Source organism: Plecotus auritus (genome assembly GCF_963455305.1).
Source record: "Plecotus auritus genome assembly, chromosome: 2".
NCBI lineage: Eukaryota > Metazoa > Chordata > Mammalia > Chiroptera > Vespertilionidae > Plecotus > Plecotus auritus.
The window spans coordinates 167,060,331-167,081,192 of record NC_137771.1 but is presented as its reverse complement, the minus strand read 5'-3'; the positions used below and the strand labels follow the sequence as shown (position 1 = coordinate 167,081,192).

Here is a 20,862-nt window from a genome sequence, read left to right as displayed (position 1 = left end):
TTTTAGGTTCACAGCAAAATTGAGAGGAAGGTACAGAGATTTCCCATATACAGTACACCCTGCCTAGGGGCACATGCATAGCCTGCCCCATTATCAACATCACTCGCCAGAGTGGTACATTTGTTAGAAGTGATGAACCTACATTGACATATCATAATCACCCCAAGTCCATAGTTTACATTAGGGTTCACTGGTGGTGTTGTACATTCTATGGGTTTGGACAAATTCTTACATATATATGTTTCCATGTATAACAACATGTGTCCACCACTATAGTATCATACGAAGTATTTTCCTTACCCTAAAAATCCTCTGTGCTCCCCCTATTAATTCCTCCCCAACCCCAAACCCTGGCAACAAATTCTTGTTTTTATTAATCTCCATAGTTGTGCATTTTCTAGAATGTCATATAGTTGGAATCATACAGTATAGAGCCTTTTCAGATTGTTTTCTTTCTCTTAGTAGTAATTTTATTTTCGTCTATGTCTTTTCATGGCTTGACAGCTCATTTATTTTTAGTGCTGAATAATATTCCATTGTCTTGATGTACTTCAATTTATCCATTCACCTGCTGAAGAATATTTTGGTTGCTTCCAAGCTTTGGCAATTATGAATAAAGCTGCAGTAAACATCTGAATGCAGGTTTTTTGTGGACATAAGTTTTCAACTCCTTTGGGTAAATACCAAGGAGCACAATTGCTGGATTGTATGGTAAAAGTATATTTATTTTAGTTAAAACATGCCAAACTGTCTCCAAAGTGACTGTAGCATTTTGTATTCCCACCAGCAATGAATGAGAGTTCCTGTAGCTCCACATTTGATGTAGCCAGTGTTCTAGATTTTGTCCATTCTGATAGGAGTGTAGTGGTACCTCATTGTTTGAATTTGCATTTCCCTGATGACATATGATGTAGAGCATCTTTTCAGATGCTTATTTGCCATCTGTTAATCTTCCTTGGTGAGGTGTCTGTTAAGGTCTTTAAAATCAGGTTGTTTTCTTATTGTTGAGTTTTAGGAGGGTGTTTGTGTTTTTTTTGCATGTTTTGGATAATAGTCAATTATTAAATACTAGTGGCCCGGTGCATGAAAATTCATGCACTGGAAGGGGGGTCCCTCATCCCGGCCTGCCCCCTCTCACAGTCTGGGAGCCCTCAGGGGTGGGAGGTGACCCGGTGATCAGGGGAAGGCGATGCCCCCATCACACCTCTGCTGCTGCCACTGCCGGCAGTGCAAGCCTCAGCTGGCCCTGGTTACCTGAGCCTCGGGCGGTCCTGGGCGGCTGGGCAGCCACCATCCAAGGCTTGTCTGTGCCTCAGGTGTCCGCTGGGCAGCCGCCATCCGAGGCTTGCCTGCGCCTAGGGCTGGCCCTGGGCAGCTAGGCAGCCACCATCCAAGGCTTGCCTGTACCTTGGGCCAGCCCTCAGTGGCTGGGGGGATGAGGGGACTGGGGGATTCCGGAGGCAGGCGCATGGAGTGGCTGGACCCTCCTGGGCAGGCCTGGCTGTGACACACGCCTGCTGCCCCGGCGGGGCTTAGGAGACTGGGCACCGCCATCTTGTGGCCATGGGCACCGCCATCTTTGTGAGGGTGTGACGGTCAATTAGCATATTCCCTCTTTATTAGATAGGATGCCTTTTGCAAATATTTTCTCCAATTCTGTAACTTGTCTTATTCTAATGACATTGTCTATAATAGATCAGAAGTTTTAAATTTTAATGAAGTCCAGATTATCCAACATTTACTTAATGGATCATGCTTTTGGTGTTGTGTCAAAAAAGTAATTGACATACCCAAGGATATTTAGTTTTTTCCTTACATTACCTTCTAAGAGTTGTATAGTTTTGCATTCTACATTGAAGTGTGTAATTCATTTTGAGTTAATTTTTGTGAAGGGTTTAAGGTCTGTGTTTAGATTAAGTTTTTAAATATAGATATATATAGATATATATTTTATTGATTTCAGAGATGAAGGGAGAGGAAGAGAGAGATAGAAAAACCAATGATGAGAATCATTGATTGGCTGCCTCCTGCGCACTCCTTACTAGGGATTGAGCCAGCAACCCGCAACCTGGGCATGTGTCTTGACCTGAAATCCAACCATGACCTCCTGGTTCATAGGTTGCTGCTCAACCACTGAGCCATGCTGGCTGGACAAGATTCTTTTTTTTTTTGCAATGTGGACAATCTAGTTGTTTCAGGACCATATGTTAAAAAGACTGAACTTGCTCCATTGTTCTCTTTGTCAAATATCAGTTTATTATGTTTATATGAGTCTATTTCTAGGTTCTCTGTTCTATTTCATTGATCAATTTGTCTTTTCTTTCCCTAATACCACACTATCTTGATTACAACTTCATAGTAGGTCTTGAAGTCAGGTAGTGTCAGTCCTCCAACTTTGTTCTTCTTCAATATTGTGCTGACTATTCTGGGTCTTTTGCCTCTTCATATAAGTTCTAGAATCAGTTTTTCTGTATCAACAAAATAATTTGTGGGGATTTTGATTGAGATTAAATGTATAGATCAAGTTGGGAAGAACTGACATCTTGATAATATTGAATCTTCCTATCCATGAACATGGACTATCTCTACATTTATTTAGTCCTTTGATTTCTTTCATCAAAGTTTTGCAGTTTACCTATGTGAGGTAAACTAAATTTAAAACTTAGGTTTAAATTTAACTATATATATATGTTTAAATTTAACTATATATATATATATATATATATATATATATATATATATATATATATAGTTAAATTTAAATATATATATATATAGTTAAATTTAAACCTAAGTTTTTTCATGTTTTGATCTTAATGTAAATGGTATTGTTTTTAATTTAAAATTCTACTTGTTTGTTGCTAATATATAAGAAAACAACCTTTGTATATTAACCCTGTTTCCTACAACCTTGCTATAATCACTTACTAGTTCCAGGAGGGTTTTTTTAGTCAATTCTGTCATATTCTACATAGATAAACATTCATCTGCTAACAAAGACAGTTTTATTTCTTCCTTCCCAATTGGTAAACCCTTTATTTCCTTTTCTTGTCTCATTGCAATGGCTAGGACTTCCAGTACAATGTTGAAAAAGAGTGGTGAGAGGGGACATTCTTGCCTTATTCCTGATCTTACTGGGAAAGCTTCAAATTTCTCACCATTAAATATGATATAGATTTTTGTACATGTTGAAGAAATTCTCCTCTATTATTGGTTTATTGGGGGTTCTTTTCTTTTTTTATCATGAATGAGTATTGGATACTGTCAAATACTTTTTTGTCTCTATTAATATGATCATGTGATTTTTCTTTTTTAGCCTTTTGATGTGATAGATTGCATTAATTGATTTATAAATGCTGAACCAGCTTTGCACACCCATGATAAATACTACTTGGTTGGATTGTGTAACATTTTTTATACACTGTTGGATTCAATTTGTTAATATTTTCTTGAGGATGTTGATGCCTATGATTATTAGATATATTAGTCTGTAGTTTTCTTCTTCTTCTTTTTTAAATGTCTTTGTCTGCTTTTGGTATTAAGATAATGCTGGCCTCTTTTTTTTTCTTCTTAATTAGCCTGGTTGGAGGCTCATCAATTTGAGTGGTCTTTTTCAAAGAACCAGCTTTTGGTTTTGTTGATTTTCTCTATTGATTTCCTTGATCAGTTCCATTTATTTATACTCTAATTCTTATTATTTCTTTTCTTCTGCTTCCTTTGGATTTAATTTGTTCTTCTTTTTCTAGTTCCCAAGGTGAAAGCTTAGATAATTGATTTTAGCTGTATGCATTCAGTACTATCAATTTCCTTCTAAGCATTGCTTTCACAGCATTCCACAAATTTTAATAAGTTATATTGTCTTTTTCATTTAGTTCAAAATATTTTTTTCATATCTCTTTGAGATTTCTTCTTTGACCCATGTGTTAGTTAGAAATGTTTTGCTTAATCTTTATGTATTTTGGGTATTTTCAGTTATTTATTATTAATTTCCAGTTTACTTCTATTGTGGTCATGGTACAATTTCCATGCTCTTATGTTTCTTAAATTGTGTTTTATGGCCCAGAATGTGGTCTATCTTAGTGAATGTTCCATGTGAGCTTAATAAGAATGTATCCTGCTGTTTTTGGATGAAGTAGCCTATAAAAATTAATTATATTCAGTTGATTGATGGTGGTATTGAGTTCAACTAGGGCCTTACTGATTTTTCTGCCTGCTAGATGTATCCATTTCTGATAAAAGGATGTTGAAGTTGCCAACTATAATAGTAGACTCATCTATTTCTCTTTATCCCTGATAATTTTTCTTGCTTTAAGTCTGCTCTATCTGAAATTTTAGCTGTTGCTGTTTTCTTTTAATTAGTGTTAGTATGGTATATATTTTTTCTCCATCCATTTACTCTTAATCTATTCATGTCTTTATATTTAAAGTGTGTTTTGTATTGACAAGATATATTGGTTCTTGTCCATTTTTTTTTAATGTATTTGTATTGATTTCAGAGAGGAAGGGAGAAGGAGAGAGAGAGAGAAACATCACTCGGCTGCCTCCTGCATGCCCCACATTGGGGATGGAGCCGGCAACCCAGGAATGAGCCCTGTCAGGGAGTCGAACCGTGACCTCCTGGCTCATAGGTCGATGCTCAACCACTGAGCCACGCTGGCTGGGCTGTTTCATCCATTCTGACATAAGATATATACACAAGCACACATAATCAAATATACTGTTGTTATTGTTTTGAACAACCTGTCATCAGATCAATTAAGAAAAGTAAAAGTGTTTATTTTACTTATCTTAGACACTCTTCTCTTTATGTAGATCCAAGTTTCTGACCTATATTATTTTCCTTCTCTCTAAATAAGTTCTTTTAACATTTCTTACAAGGTAGGTCCAATGGCTACAAATTCTCTCAATTGTTATTTGCCTGAGAAAGTATTTATTTTTCCTTCACTTTTGAAGTATAATTTTGCAGAATGCAGAATTCTAGGTTGATAGATTTTCTCTCGACACTTTAAATTTTCACTTATCTCCCTGCTTGCTTGCATTGTTTCTGAGATGTAATTCTTATTTTTGTTTCTCTACAGATCATGTATGTTTGTCCACTGACTTCTGTCAGAATTTTTTTTATTGTTGATTTTCTATAGTTTGAAAATGTATGCATCTGTGTACTTTTTTTTTTTTTTTTTTTTTTTTGCGCATTTATCCTGTTTGGTGTTCTCTGAGCTTCATGACTCTAGCTTGGTGTCTGGTATTAATTTTGGGAAATTATCATTCATTATTGTTTCAAATATTTCTCTGTTCCTTTCCCTCTTTCTTCTCTTGGTATTCCCATTACACGTATGTTACACCTTTGTAGTTGTTCACATTTTCTTGAATATTCTGGAGTTTTTTGAGTCTTTGTTCTCTTAGCTTTTCAGTTTTAGATGTTTTCATGAATATGCCCTCTAGCTCAGAGGTTCTTTCTTCAGCTATGTCCAATCTATTAATGAGCTCCTCAAAGGTATTCTTCCTTTTTGTTAGTGTTTTTTATCTCTCTCTCTCTCTCTCTCTCTCTCTCTCTCTCTCTCTCTCTCTCTGTGTGTGTGTGTGTGTGTGTGTGTGTGTGTGTGTGTGTGTGTGTGTATTTTAGTTTTTTCTTAAGATTTCCATATCTCTGTTTGGAAATCTGATCTTGCTGTCTACTTTATCCATTAGAGACCTTAGCTTGCTAAGTGTAATTGTTGCAAATCACTGTCTGGTAATTCCAACATTCCTGCCATGTTTGGCTCTTATGTTTATGCTCTCTACAAATTTTCTTTTTTGCTTTTTGGTATGCCTTTTGATTACTTGACAGATAGACATGATGTGAATAGCAGGCCTTTAGCAATGTGGTGGTAAGGTGTGGAGAGAGGAAGCATTCTATTGTCCTATGATTAGGTCTTAGTCTTCTAGTGATCCTCTGGACTGTGAACTTCATAAGTGTTTCTCAGTCTTCCCCTCCCCTTATGGATAGAAGGAGCTGGAGTTGGATATTTACCTTATTATCAGTTAGGCTCTGGTCATAACCCAGCAGATTAGGCTGTGGTTACTTAGTTTCTACTAAAAGCTGACCTTGCTAAGAAGAACAGAGTGCTCTGGCATATTTCAGAATGGTTTCATCCCCCACCTTCCCTCCACCAGAAACATGAGAAGATTTTTCTCTAATATTTATTATAAGAGACTTGTTGAGCTCCTGGAGGAAAATCTCACAAAATTGTGAAAGTTTCCCACAACTGGGTCCTCCCAAAGTTTTTAATTCTCAGAGTTTTCCACAATGAGTCTCCAACAATTAATCAACTATAGTTCAGGTGTTCCTACCTGTGGCTGGTTCCCAGGGCAGTTTCTATACTCATTAATCTCTTTTCTGGGAAGGCATTACTCCCCGTGTTCATCTGACGATCTCTCTAATCTTGGGGCAGCAGTTTGTCCTGTGTCCTCCCCTCTCTATGGAGCCAAGAAAAACTATTGATTTTCAGTCTCTTCAGCTTTATACTTATTGTTAGGATAGAGTGGCAACTTCCAAGCTCCTATATGTGGAACTGGAGACCACCACTGAACATTTTTAAAACATTAGCTTTTTATTCTTTTTGCCAAGATGCTTACATGGAATCCAAAGTAACAAATTCAACAGCTATCCATGAAAAGGGGTGGCTGGAGAAGCTCAGCTCGCTCCCAGACAAGTGTATAAGGTAGAATATCTTCACTACTCAGAAACTCAACCCCACCAGAATCCCACAGTTGACTTTACTCAGGGATACTGATTCATTCTTTAAACACTTGTAAGAAAGACAGAGACTACCTAGTGTGTCAACTATCAGGTTTAGCTCTCAGAGGGAATCTTTATCCTTTATGTCACAGTTATTTACGAAGGAGTGAGACACCCAGTGTTCATCAATGTAGACCTCAGAACTCTCCTCAATTAACTGAACAACTTGTAGACCTGAAGTAATTATGACTTCCAAAGCAGGTGATCCAGTGAGCCTGCTTTTAAAGAGTTACCAAAGAATCCACCTGTCTCATAGCTCCCCCTTTGCTCATGCAAAGCATTTCATGGAAAACCAGTCTAGAGCTGTCCCCAGGTAAACTGACACCACACAAAGTTGCTCTGTCAAGGGGGAGAGCAGAGCATCTATTCTCCTTCTATATAAGAGCCTAAGGTATCCACACATACTCTTAAAAAATCAGAGGTGAATTGGGATCATAATTGACACTTACCTTACAGACTACAGACATTTTATAACATACTAGAGGCCCGGTGCATGAAAATTTATGCACTGGAGGGGGGCGTCCCTCAGCCCGGCCTGCCCCCTCTCACAGTCTGGGAGCCCTCAGAGGCGGGAGGCGACCTGGCGAACAGGGGAAGGTGATGCCCCATCACACCTCTGCTGCTGCCACTGCCGTCAGCACAAGCCTCGGGCAGCCCTGGTTACCCGAGCCTTGGGCGGCCCTGAGCAGCTGGGCAACCACCATCCAAGGCTTGCCTGTGCCCTGGGGGGCTGGGGGACCGCGGAGGCACGCACGCAGAGCGGCTAGGCCCGCCTGGGGCCAGGCCCAGCTTTGCCGTGTGCCTGTCGCCCCGGCGGGGCTGAGGGGACTGGGCGCCACCATCTTTGAGGGTGGGGCAGTCAATTAGCATATTCCCTCCTTATTGGCTGTGGGTGCTGCCATCTTTGAGGGCGGGGCAGTCAATTTGCATATTCCCTCCTTATTGGCTGTGGGGGCCACCATCTTTGCAATGGTGTGAGGGTCAATTAGCATATTCTCTCTTTATTAGATAGGATATTTTATTCATAAGATGTTATATCACTAGGAGTAACCAAATTCTTGTTTGAAAGCCAAGTCCTGTCTAAATTTCTATTCAGAAATTTGAGACCTTAAAAAAAGGTTTTTTTTCCTGATCATTTCATGAATACCTTGGATTTTTTTCTCTCTCATAGAAATATTAAGTTATATTGACACAGGAAACAGCATAGCAAAAATTAGATTTTTAATGGGAAATTTTACCTAACCTGCAGCTTCACCTTAAAATAAAAAACTGGGGAACTGCACATTAATCCCAGATTCAGCCCTTGTCCACTACTTCTCTCTCACCCTAGTTCACTCCCTTGTGGGACAGAAACTGTGTATTATTTATTTTTGCATAACACATTGTTTGTGTAGATTAGAATTCTAGTATTCAAAAAATATTTTGTGATGAATTAGTGTTCTTGATAAACTATTGTCAAATAAGTGTGTTTCAGGAAAGCAAAAAAGAACATTTAAAGCATTTTAAACTTTATTTTTACCATAACTCATAATAAAAAATACATTTACATCATAACCATTATATACATATGAACATATATGTATACATCTATACAAAACAAATTTTATAACTAAAAAACAACTTACTCTCCAGATAGCTGATGATTTTGGTTATTTATTCTATTTCATTTTTTTAAATGCTACTCATGACCCACTAGCAGATTTCATGAAATCTAACGGTTTGTGATTCAGTTTGAAAAATACTGATTTAGAAAACTATTTTCTGGAAACAAATATGGAAGCAAGCAATAAATAAACTATAAAAAAAGTTTTAAAATAATAGTTACTTACTTGGTTGATGCCAAAGCAACATTGGATGGCATCTGTTGAAAGAATGGAAGGAATGGCCTGGGGGTGAAAGAAAAATACAAACATGTGGGACTTTTACATTGTGTGCAGTTTTCTCCCACTGAGCTTGAATATTCTGTATATCAGTAATCCTCAAACTTTTGACGTACATAAAATCACTAGGGAGGGGAGAGATGCTTGTTCAAAATGCGAAGTCCCAAGTCTAGACCAGGGGATGCAGTAGATATATGGCAGAGGCAATGAAGCTATACTTTTAACAATCGCTGCAGTGTTTTCTCTGCAGGTGGGAAACAAGGAACACTTTGAGAAGCAATGCCCTATAGCTGGGCTTCAGTTGGTCAGTAGCTTCCACAAACTTCTCAAGTTCCCTGAGACATTCTGACATTCCCAATGATTCAGTTTTAAAAATTTGCCCCCAAAAGTCTAGGACTTGAGTATACTCTGTTAAGAATTTAATATTTCTCTGAAAAAGTCAGCATCATAAAATATCCAGAAGGAGTTTGCTCATAAATAATAATGTGGACTACAAATTTTCTTTCTTGAGGAAGCTTATGTAGATATACCAAGACTATTTTTCGATCTCAGATAAGACCTACAGGGAAGTCTTCATTTTACATTGATTTGATCTGAGTATATGATTCTCTCTTGAGTATTAATCACAAATGAAACAAAGTGAATCTTTAACCATGTCAGTTTTGGCAACATTCACACAAAGAGAGCAAATATCATCTATTTACTCCCTTTTAACAATTTTCCCTGCAGTATGACTGTCATGGTGTCTCTAGTATATCTCACTTCATGTGATGACTTTTTTTTTTTTCAAATATACATTCTTATTTACAACTAAGTACCTCTGAAGTCAGGCAGACTTAGTTGGGATCCCAGCTCTGTCACTTGCTAACTTAGGTGACCATGAGTAATTTATTATCCCCTCTTGGTTATAGCTTCCTTAGTGGTAAATTGGGATAATGTACCCTAACCTACATTTCTGTTGTGAAAGTTTAAAATATATATGTAAAGCACTTAAAGTGGTGCCTGGCACATTGTATGCACTTAAAAATGATAGCAGCTCTCATTATCATAAAGAGGTTCTCTACTAATATCAGAGCTCATATTCTTAGTAATTACTTTCTACCTTTCAAAATATTTATAGCGATTCTTCCCAGTGACATCAGGATCTTCATAAACGTCTTTAGGCATTTGAAAAGAAGTGTCAAATCTAAAATAAAGCAGGAAAACATTATTCAAGTCTAACATATTTCCAAATACCATTTCTTTTTTTTTTTTTTAATATATTTTATTGATTTTTTACAGAGAGGAAGGGAGAGGGATAGAGAGTTAGAAACATCGATGAGAGAGAAACATCGATCAGCTGCCTCCTGCACACCCCCTACTGGGGACGTGCCCGCAACCAAGGTACATGCCCCTGACCGGAATCGAACCTGGGACCCTTCAGTCCGCAAGCCGACGCTCTATCCACTGAGCCAAACCGGTTTCGGCTACCATTTCTATTTAATATTTCTATGTCTATAAAGTAGGAGATACAAGTGTATTTCAGACTGACAGCAAAGTCTTCTATAATATACATCTGACTGACTTTTCCCTGAGCCAGGAAACCTGGAACTAACAAAAGGAAGTGAGAGTTAAGAAAAGAGTCAATTGTCAAAGACACAGAGAACATACTGATGGTTGCCAGAGGGGAGATGGGTTGGGGGACTGGGTGAAAAAGGTTGAGAGATTAAGAAGTACAAATTGGTGCCCTAGCTGGTTTGGCTCAATGGATGAAGCGTCGGCCTGCGGACTGAAGGGTCCCCAGTTTGATTCCGGTCAAGGGCACATGCCCAGGTTGTGGGCTCGATCCCCATTGGTGGGTGTGCAGGAGGCAGCCAATCAATGATTCTCTCTCATCATTGATGTTTCTATCTCTCTCTCCCTCTCCCTTCCTCTCTGAAATCAATAAAAAATATTTTTTAAAAAAGAAGTACAAATTGGTAGTTACAAAATAGTCATGGGGATGTAAAGTACAGCATAGGGAATATAGTCAACAAAATTGTAAAAACTATGTATGGTGCCAGGTGGGTTCTGGAAATATTGGGGGGAACACTTTGTAAATTATATGGTTATCTAACCACTATGTATATACCTGAAATGAATATAAAGTAATACTGAATTTCAACTGTAATTGAAGAATAAAATTTAAAGTTCTTTTTTTAAAAAAAATAAATGAATTACTTGATTTATTTTAAAAAAACAAGAGTCAATTTATGAAATCCCACATTTAAAAAAAAAAAGTCTACTTTTAATTAATAGCACGTGAGAATAACAAAGTTTTAAAAGACAACTTTTGATATCCAGGCTGAAAAACAGCATTTAAAAAAGTGTTTACTAGGTATGAACTAGTAAATAAAAAAACAATAAGGAATTTAGGACACTTGTCTGTGAAGGTGCTTTGGCTACAAGTCTCCAAAACATATATTTAGATACTACCAGAAAAGTACACATCCAGTTTCTAAGATGGATCAAAAGAACAACAAATTCAGTCACCTCCACCTGTGGTGGCAAGATGTCATTATATATATATTCACTCCAACCTTCTGAGACCATCTGCTAACCAATAAACCTATAACCACTGCTCCTGCATCAGGCTTGGTTTGATTAAAGGGGTTAAGAGAGAGAATTTGGGGTTCACTGGCCTAGGTATAGCATCAAAATTATACATTTTAAAATAATGCAAAATAAATAAATATTTTTAATATGAAAAATGCATTTATTAAAAACATGAGTAGCAGCTGAAGCTACTGGACACTTACATGCCAAGTTGCTGAAGGGTTTCTCTGTGTTTCTCTTCATGTCCCCTCCATTCCCGACTGATGAATGGTGGGACGGGATCTGCCTTGCTCCAATATAGAGAATGTCTTGGGTAATGGATCAGGTTACTGAACATGGTCCTAAACCTGGGAACTTTCCTCTAATATTAGGCAGGGAGAGAAAGGACAAAATTATGCCATCAGATTTTCTAAAGCCTTTTACTTATACTGTATTGCAAACTTTTTTTTAAAGGGTAAAAAAAAGTGTATCTGGCACTGAAAAATGGGTTATTGGTATATACATAGAATATCTCTGGAAGAATAACCAAGAAACTAATGATAATGAATGATTATGTAAAGGAAACAAAGGGTTAGAATTTACATCATATTGTATATGCTTTTATACTTATTGAATTCTTTAAATACAGGTATATATCATTTTCCCCATTTAAATAAATTAGGTTATAATGAGTTCTTTATTCATTATTAGAGGCCCGGTGCACAAAATTTGTGTGGGGGGGGGGGCGGGGGGGAGGTGTTCCCTCAGCCCGGCTTGCACCCTCTCGCAATCCAGGACCCCTTGGGGGATGTCCGACTGTCAGTTTAGGCAGTCGGACATCCCTCTCGCAATCCAGGACTGCTGGCTCCTAACCGCTCGCCTGCCTGCCTGCCTCATTGCCCCTAACCACTCTGCCTGCCTGCTTGCTTGATCGCCCCTAACTGCTTGCCTGCCTGCCTGCTCGCCCCTAACTACCTCTGCCTCGGCCCCCGCACCCAGGACCCAGGATTCCTTCCTCTGGCCAGCTGCAGGCGACCAGGACCTGGGCTTCCCTCCCTCTGACCAGCTGCAGGCACCTGGGACCCGGGCAGCTTCACCTGGGCTGGTACCTGGGACCCTGGGCTGCGTCGCCCGGGCAGGCACCTGGGACCCTGGGCAGCTTCACCTGGGTTGGCTGCAGACACTCAGGACTCTGGGCGGTGCCGCGCAGGCCTGGGCTTTGTCAGGAAGGACGTTCGGAATGATGTCTGGAAAACGTCCGGTCTATCTGGTCTAATTAGAATATTACCCTTTTATTAGTATAGACTAATTTATTAATCCCCACACTGGGCCACAAGTATCAAGATGTCTTTGTACCCTAGTAATCATGGCAAAGTAATTTCTGTAGAACATAAAAACCAGTGGAGATTTGTTTTAAAGATTTGTTTTAAATTGATTTTTAGAGAGAGAGGAAGGGACAGGGAGAAGGGGAGAGAAACATCAATGTGAGAGTGATGCATCGATCAGCTGCCTCCTGCACACCCCATACAAAGGATCAAGCCTGCAACCTGGGCATATGCCCTGACCAGGAATCAAACCAGCAACACTTTCAATGCCCAACCAATTGAGCCACACCAGCCAGGGTGATAAGTCAATCTTATCAGCAAAGTTAGCCACACTAGATGGTTCAGGTTCATTAGGTTATCTTAGGGAATGAATTAGACCTACCAGTCTGCTTCGACTCAGGAATGCTTGGACATTTGCCTGTGTGTAGTCTTGCTCACTTGACACAGTAAACAACGGATCTGCAAAATAAACAATAAGGTAGTATAAGGAATAGAACGTATCTATTCTTAGGCTGAGAACAATGGCAAAGCAATGTAATTTCTTAATTGGAAAACAAATTAGAAAATTTAGATCTTGCCTAACTCCACAACAGCTCATAGCCTTGTTACTCTACCACCAGCGAGAGTTTGTTAGATGCATTTCTTTTTTTTTTTTTAATATATTTTATTGATTTTTTTACAGAGAGGAAGGAAGAGGAATAGATAGTCAGAAACATCGATGAGAGAGAAACATCGATCAGCTGCCTCCTGCACACCTCCTACTGGGGATGTGCCCGCAACCAAGTTACATGCCCTTAACCGGAATCGAACCTGGGACCTTTCAGTCCGCAGGCCGACGCTCTATCCACTGAGCCAAACCGGTTTTGGCTAGATGCATTTCTTTTCTGTGCATTCCAAAATCAGTTTATAGAACTGAATGCAAAAAAAAAAAAAAAGAAAAGAAAAGAAAAAAAGGACATATTCTCAAGCACCATAACCTAAACTTGCTTTCTTCTATTCTATGAACTAACAAGTTTCTGGTCTGAGAAGCTCAGGAAATAGTGCAAGAAGAAAGAACACTATGCCCATTTGCAAGTGAAAGAAACAATAAATTTGGGCACTCTCATTTCAGTACACAGGGAAAATAGAAACTCTTAACAGTATGTCCTCTGTAAATGGGACAACATGGTAAGAAAATGTCATTCTCTAATAAAAGATAAATAAGATCAGCTATCTTCAGAATTCACCCCTTAAGTTTACAGATATGTTAATGATGGGACTAAGTTATTTCTCCAAAGTTCAACAAATGATTGATATATTGAGAATAGTATGGAGTAAAGGGAAATTTCTATTCATATTCTTATGTCATTTAAAAGATACCACCAGGTCTATGGTTGCAATTGTGTTGTTCACCTGAAATTAGTTTAGCCCGAATAGCTCTGAGTCTGAATAATCTATATATATCAAGAGCCAGGGTCCGTAACGTCCAAAACAACCGAATGGACGACCGAACACCGGCAGTCAGTCCTGCAGTCAGTGCTGGGTCTGACTGCCGTACTGTGGGCACTGCAGTGACCCAGCACTGACTGCCTACGGGGCTGTGGATCAGGCCTGGAGAGAGAAGCAGGGTCTGATTCGCAGCCTCCATGGTAGCTGTTGATCAGCCCTTGCCTCTCTTTCTCTCCAGGCCTGGACAGCAGCTGCAGGGGCTGCTGATCAGCCCTGCCTCTCTGATCAGGCCTGGAGATAGGCCTGGAGATGCTGACTGGCATAGAAACCAACCAATCAGAACCAAATCTGGGTGAACTGCAAGGACCCAATGGCTGCCTAGGAGGCGGAGCTTTTGATGCTGACTGGCATAGAAACCAACCAAACAGAACCAAATCTGGGTGAACTGCAAGGAGCCAATGGCTGCCTAGGAGGTGGAGCTTTTGAAGCTGACTAACATAGAAACCAACCAATCAGGACCTAATCTGGGTGAACTGTGAAGGCAGAACCTAAGGTTGGGGCTGAGGAGGGGTTTTAAGGGCAACAGCTGTTTGGTGTAAGTTGTAAGAAAGTGGTTCAATTTTTAAATGATCGGTGTGGCAGTATAATGCATATGGCTGGCTATCAATCCAGATATAGGGATTATGTATTTTTGTCTGCCAAGAGCATCTTCTCCTAATGAAAAAGGCTTCCCCCCCACCACCATTTAAGCAATCCTATCCTATATAATCTAGCTATACTAATAAAAGGGTAATATGCTAATTAGACCGGGTTGACTGGCCATCTTCCGGGTGTCCAACTTCCTTCCGGATGAAGCCATGGTAGTGGGGGCCAAAGCAGAGGCAGTTAGGGCGATAAGGCCGGCAGGGGAGAGCAGTTGGGGGCGAGATCAGGCCAGCAAGGGAGGGCAGTTGGGGGCGAGATCAGGCCAGCAAGGGAGGGCAGTTGGGGGCAAGATCAGGCAGGCAGGCAGGTGAGCGGTTAGGAGCCAGCGGTCCCAGATTGCAAGAGGGATGTCCGACTGCCAGTTTAGGCCCGATCCCTGTGGGACATCCCCCAATGGGTCCCCGATTGGAGAGGGTACAGGCTGGGCTGAGGGAACACCCCCCCCCCATGCACTAATTTTATGCACAGGGCCACTAGTAAACAATAAACCATTCTCTTCTTATTCCCATATGGAGTGTGAAGACATGATATCTAAGAAAGATTCTTGCCATCTATAGAAGATACTGCATGATTTGTGACTACACATTCTGCAATATATCCTACAACTGTGATCATAATCAGTGTTCAATAAGCAGTAGAGGGAGCATTTGAGGTCTTGATCCCCAGCGTATGTTATCAGTTTGACTCAAATAAATTCATAAATATTCTCAAAAACGGGGGAGGGGGGGAGAGCAGTAGAAAGACCTTTGAGATGCCCATGTAATAGCAGTCACCAGGTATCACTTGCTTACGCCTAGACAGATATTGAGTGCATTATATGCAACCAGAGGCCCAATGCATGAAATTCGTGCAAGGTTGCTCGGCCCCCGCCACCAAGGCTTCGTCCGGAAGGTCGTCATCTGGAAGGATGTCCAGTCTAATTAGCATATTACGCTTTTATTATTATAGATATTTGACTTAACCTTCACAAAAACCCAATGAGGTAGGTGCTAGGCTTCCATTTTATGGGTGAGGAAATGGAGGCTTTAAGAAGTTAGCAACTTACTAACTGGCAGTTAGGATTTGAATCCTAATCCGCTGGCTCCCAGGCTTAATAGTATCAAAAGCCCATGAATTTTATGGGGGAAATTTTCCCATGGATATCATGAGAGAGCCCCTCAGCCAATTTACCCATATTGTAGAAACAGTTCTAAAAAGCCCAGGAAGTTGTCACAACCAAGTAATGGTGAGAAGAAGTGTTTGAAATCCCAAGACATAATGACTACTTTTAGGGGGAAGTATAAAAATTTGCAGATTCTGGGGAGAAATAAAAGGAGAAAAGAGCTCATGATAAACCTAGAAAGTATTTTTAAATAGTTTGAAAGCTAGGAAAAATCTTTATGTTTAAAAGACTTTAATTATCAGGACAGTAATGTAGCTCTTAATCCATAGTCAACTGTACAGATTCAAGGAAGTGACAAAGCATAGTGGGCATTTCAAAAGAGGTACATGATACACAGCATTTACAAAAAACAGAGAGAAATGCATACTGGTATATAAATGATTGTCAGTTAGGATTTATAAAAGAATGTCAATTGTAAAATGTAAGGTATCTGAATTTGTCTTAATTACTACAGTGATCACAAGAGTAAAATGACATTTAGTGACTATGCCCAAGCAAAGCTTTCTAGAGGAGCAAAAGCCTTGAATATATAATTAACTACATTGAAAGGCCATTGGGTTTGAGAGATGGGGACAGAGGAAGGGTGAAAAAGCTTGGAAAGGTGTTCATATTTGTACCATTGACCCCCATACCCACCCTGGTCAACAACTTACCTTATTTCTCTCTTCAATTTTCAGCTAAGATATACAAGGACTCTATACAATTGGTGGTGAGCTTTAGGCTAAGAACTCTTATGTAGAGTTCCACCCCAGTCCCTATCATAGCCAAAGAAATCCATACACAGCGACTCTGTCAGATGGAAGAAGGAAGCATATACATCAAAAGGAGGGTTTGAATTGCTAAATAAAATATAGGATGCCCAGTTAAACTTGAACTTCAGAGAAGCAAAGAATAACATTTTATATAAATACTAGATGCCTGGTGCACGAAATTCGTGCACTGGGGGGGGGATGGCCCTCAGCCCAGCCTGCGCGCTCTCGCAGTCCAGGACCCCTTGGAGGATGTCCGACTGCTGGCTTAGGCCCGATCCCCCTAGAGGCCAGCAGTCTAGGATCCCTTTCGCTGTCCAGGACTCCTCGCTCCTTACCGCCCGCCTGCTCGCTGTTCCTTAGTGCTGCTGCGGAGACAGAAGAGGCTCCCGCCACCGCCATTGCGCTCGCCAGCCGTGAGCCCGGCTTCTGGCTGAGCAGTGCTCCCCCCGTGGGAGCGCACTGACCACCAGGAGACAGCTCCAGCATTGAGCGTTTGCCCCTGGTGGTCAGTGTGCCTCATAGCGACTGGTAGTTCCGCCAGTTGTTCTGCCATTTGATCGATTTGCATTTTAGGGTTATATTATATAGGATGTCCCAAATATTGCATGGGACTAAAAATGTAAACCAAAATAGTACACATTATTTACCTCAAATTCAAATGTAATGGTGTGTCCTGTATAATTTTTTTTCTCTTCACCTAAGGATATGTTTTCATTGATTTTTTAGAGAGAGAGGAAGGAAGGGGAAGAGAGAGAGAGTCCTTTATGTGATAGAGAAACATCAGTTGGTTACCTCACGTACACCCCTGACCAGGAATTAGACCATAAGATCCAAGATATTGAGCAGGAGGCCTCAGCACCTTAGTTCTGATTCCCTGCCCTGGCTATATTATGCTTCCTGTCCATGAGTAGCTGTGAGACTGCCTGCTTTATTAGAACAATCCAAAGTTTCATTTCACCTATTCTGAGTGGATGTGGAAACTTTTAGGAATCTCTCTGGGGTGGGGTGGGGGGGGCAGTGGTGGGAGGAATTACTTTTAGGGATAAAAGAAAGAAGGAGCTTAATAAATTCTTTGCCTGTCTTTGCTGAAGGAAGATGTCTATCCATAGTTACAAATTACCTTTGAAATAAACATGGTGATGTGTTTAGAGGAGTTTACTAGATTTATTTTACAAGATGAAACCAAGAGCAGGTTTCATTACACAGTCCCTATAGGAAATGGGTATTCCATACGATTCTCATCCAAAGGAGACCCTGGGAATCCCAGAGGACATATGATATGGTTAAAAGCAATGCAAGGTTCAGGTGAAGAGCCTGGGACTATTGAGGCAAAATTGGAAAAAGTCATGCTTAAAGATGATAAGTTTTGTAATAGTAAATTCAATAATTTAATAAACATTTATGAGGCACCTAGTATATGCACCAGCACTGGAATAGGTACTGAATTGACTACAAATATGTATAGAACAAGAACTTAGAAAACGCACGGAACTTAAGGTCCAGTATAAGAGACAGAACATAAATGGACAATCAGGTCATTACAATAAATTGGGGCTTTAGTGGCCCAAAGGGACTCCGTGGACCTAGTGTATAAGCAATGCTTTATTGGATAAGAATAAGTTTAAAGAGAAAACTAAAAACTATGGTGAGATAAACTGGCACTTTACCGAGAATGCCAGATTTGGAGGTGTCCAGAGAATGGCAACGGAAAGGTCCTTCTTGTTGGGCATTTTATGCAGTTTGATTGCGGGGATGTTGAGTGACTCTCCAAACCTGCAAATCATTGCATACTTTCCTTGATACTAAAATTCCCAGGATGATCGCTTAAGGCTGTGCAAATTATCAGCAAGAGAGTAAGCGGCGCCGTGCCGCGCTGGGGAACACAGAGCGCCTCGGCGGCTTCCGAGGAGCCCTGGAGGGCTCGGGGCTGCCCCCACCCAACAAAGGACAACCGCGGGCAAGGGATTTGTCCCTTAGGCTCGTCTTCCGTTCGTCATTCGTGTGCCACCGTCTCAGGGCCCACCGCGTCGACAACTCAGGAGGGAGGTCTGGGGCACCCTTACCGTACAGGTAATCATACGTTCGGCTGCCGGAGACTCGGCCCCTGGCCCTCGAATTCACCTCGCACCGGGTTTGAGACCCCTGCTCCTTGGCCTGGGGCTCCTGGATGGTCACGATTTGGCTCATGGTGCCTCCCCTTCCCTCAGGCCAGCAGAGGCCCAAATAGGTAGGCCGAGCGGCTGTGTGCACCGTAGCTATGGTAACCCCCGCGGGAACTGGAGAATGGGGGCGGGGCGGGGCGCAGTAGGGGCGGGGCTAGAATTGGGGGCGGGGCTCAGGAGTGGGGCTGGCGTGGGAGAGAAGTGGGGTGAGAATGAGGAACCCGCCTTGGCAGGGAAGCGGAGAGGGCGGAGGGGTAGAAAGGACGTGGAAGTGGAAGGAATGAGGAGGGGAGGGGAGGGGAGAGGAGGGGTGGAAGGGGAAGGGCCCACCTCACTTGCCACTACATTCCCGAGGCGGAGCCTCGCGCTTTCAGCCGCCCACCCAGTTCAAGGCTGCAGGGCCAGAGGCTGCGGAAAAGGCTGCTGCTCAAATCCAGCAGCGATTTGTAGCCTCTTTCGGAAATCCCTGGGAAATTTCAGAACCTTCTAGAGTAGTTGTCTTTCATTTCGGACATCCCCTTTTCGTGGGGCTGCTGCTGCGAGCTGAGGAATCCAAGCTCCTGAACGCTGAGCCTTGGCCCTTTGAGCTCTGGTCCCAGGGCCGTCAGCGTTCAGGGGCTCCGTAACTGCTGTGACTGTTAACCGCACACTGCTACCACTTACCCCTGAGCCTTAAATCCACAGAGATCACGTATTGCAGGCACTAGCTCTGCTTTTTGAAACTATTTATTAGGGGGAATTTTTTTAACATAAGCAAAAGTGAATCCACTTTTAACAATTACCAACATTTTACCAATCTCATGTCATCGATCCCCTCCCCCCTTTTTGCTTGAGTATTTAAAAACAAAACCCAGACATTATTTTACCCTTAAATTAATCTTCATCTCTTCCATTATCGTCTATCAATTTTTTAGTTTGACCTCTCACATGTAGATCTTTAATGCATCCAGTGTCCTTCCTTTTTTCCAATTAATTTTCTTTTCCCTAATGATTTGTTGAACTGTGTTATTGTATATTATATTTCCAAGGGATGTTGATGTTGATAGTTCAAGAAACACCATTTGAGTGGCAAGACACAACAGAACTGAACACTTAGTTGAAAGAATTGATAACAGTAGATAAGGGTACATTTAGGAGGACATAAGAGCAATGTGTTTTATTATTAAACATACCAATCCCATAATGAAGTAAAAAATCATGCTTACTAGAAGTTTTTAGATGACAAAATGGGAATGGTTTTATTAACTTGGAAAATACGAATATAGAAACTAATTCCATTCAGCACCTATGGATTCCCTGAACTAAATCTCTGAAATACAGAAACAAACTTTGGTTAGGTGATATTGAAATTCTGATTACCCAAAATACCCATCGTCAGGTAGCTATTTGAATAATGCCACAAAGTCCTGCTTTAAAAAATAGTTAAGTCTCTTTGTCCAATAATTCTCATTAAAAAAACACAATGGTGTGTACATTGTATTGCAAATAACATAGACAACAGTTTATTTATCTACCTAACTGAATAAGGCATTTTGCAATTTTATTAACCAGTATACTGTACTTGTCCTGACTGAACAATTCATACTGAAATCAAATTAGTAGGAGAGAGCTATAGACATCCATTAACTGTGGATTTAAAGTGTATGGGGTGAGGTATGGGTGGTAGGGAAATTTTTTTTTCAATACCGTGGAATTTCGTTGTTCAGTGTCTTTGTCCCTCGTCTTTAACTAGGTCAGTGAAAAACAGTGGGGGAGAGGGGCAGGAAGAAGGCAGAGCCCACCCTGAAATACAGAGAACTAAGCTCTAACTCCAAGGGGGCCGGCTTTCAATAGTGTGCTCTCTTGTTTATCATGGACAAGACGTTTCACTTCCTAGCGCTTCAGTTTCGCGGTGGGTGAAGGGCTTGAGCGATGTCTCATTTCCTTATTCTCAACCTTCGTGAGTTATAAACTCTTCGCGCCCTTTCACCTCGCCTCTCTGCGCCTGCGCCAAAGAGGTGTCCCAGTGCCGTCATTTAGTCACTTCTGCACATGCGTCCTTTTGATCCCCCCCCCCCCCTCCCGCGCCCAACCGTCTGAGAGGCAGAACTTCCTGTTCTTCTGGACCGGATGCCGGA

The 20,862-nt window shown here is 41.0% G+C and overlaps 1 protein-coding gene across 2 annotated transcripts in view; it reads right to left on the bottom strand.

Annotated features, from left to right (window-relative positions):
* LOC308241473 (nuclear receptor subfamily 1 group I member 2-like) overlaps positions 1–18,862 on the bottom strand; it is a 102,871-nt gene extending 84,009 nt beyond the window's left edge. For both annotated transcript variants that reach the window (XM_080654915.1, XM_080654916.1), the window contains exons 1-5: positions 18,647–18,862; positions 12,919–12,995; positions 11,436–11,593; positions 9,761–9,844; positions 8,608–8,664 (exon numbers count right to left, since the gene is read on the bottom strand). In XM_080654915.1, coding sequence (XP_080511041.1) covers positions 8,608–8,664; positions 9,761–9,844; positions 11,436–11,593; positions 12,919–12,995; positions 18,647–18,770 — 500 coding nt within the window. In that variant the 5' untranslated portion in view covers positions 18,771–18,862. The remainder of the gene's footprint in view (positions 1–8,607; positions 8,665–9,760; positions 9,845–11,435; positions 11,594–12,918; positions 12,996–18,646) is intronic.
* Between the last annotated feature and the right edge of the window lie 2,000 nt (positions 18,863–20,862).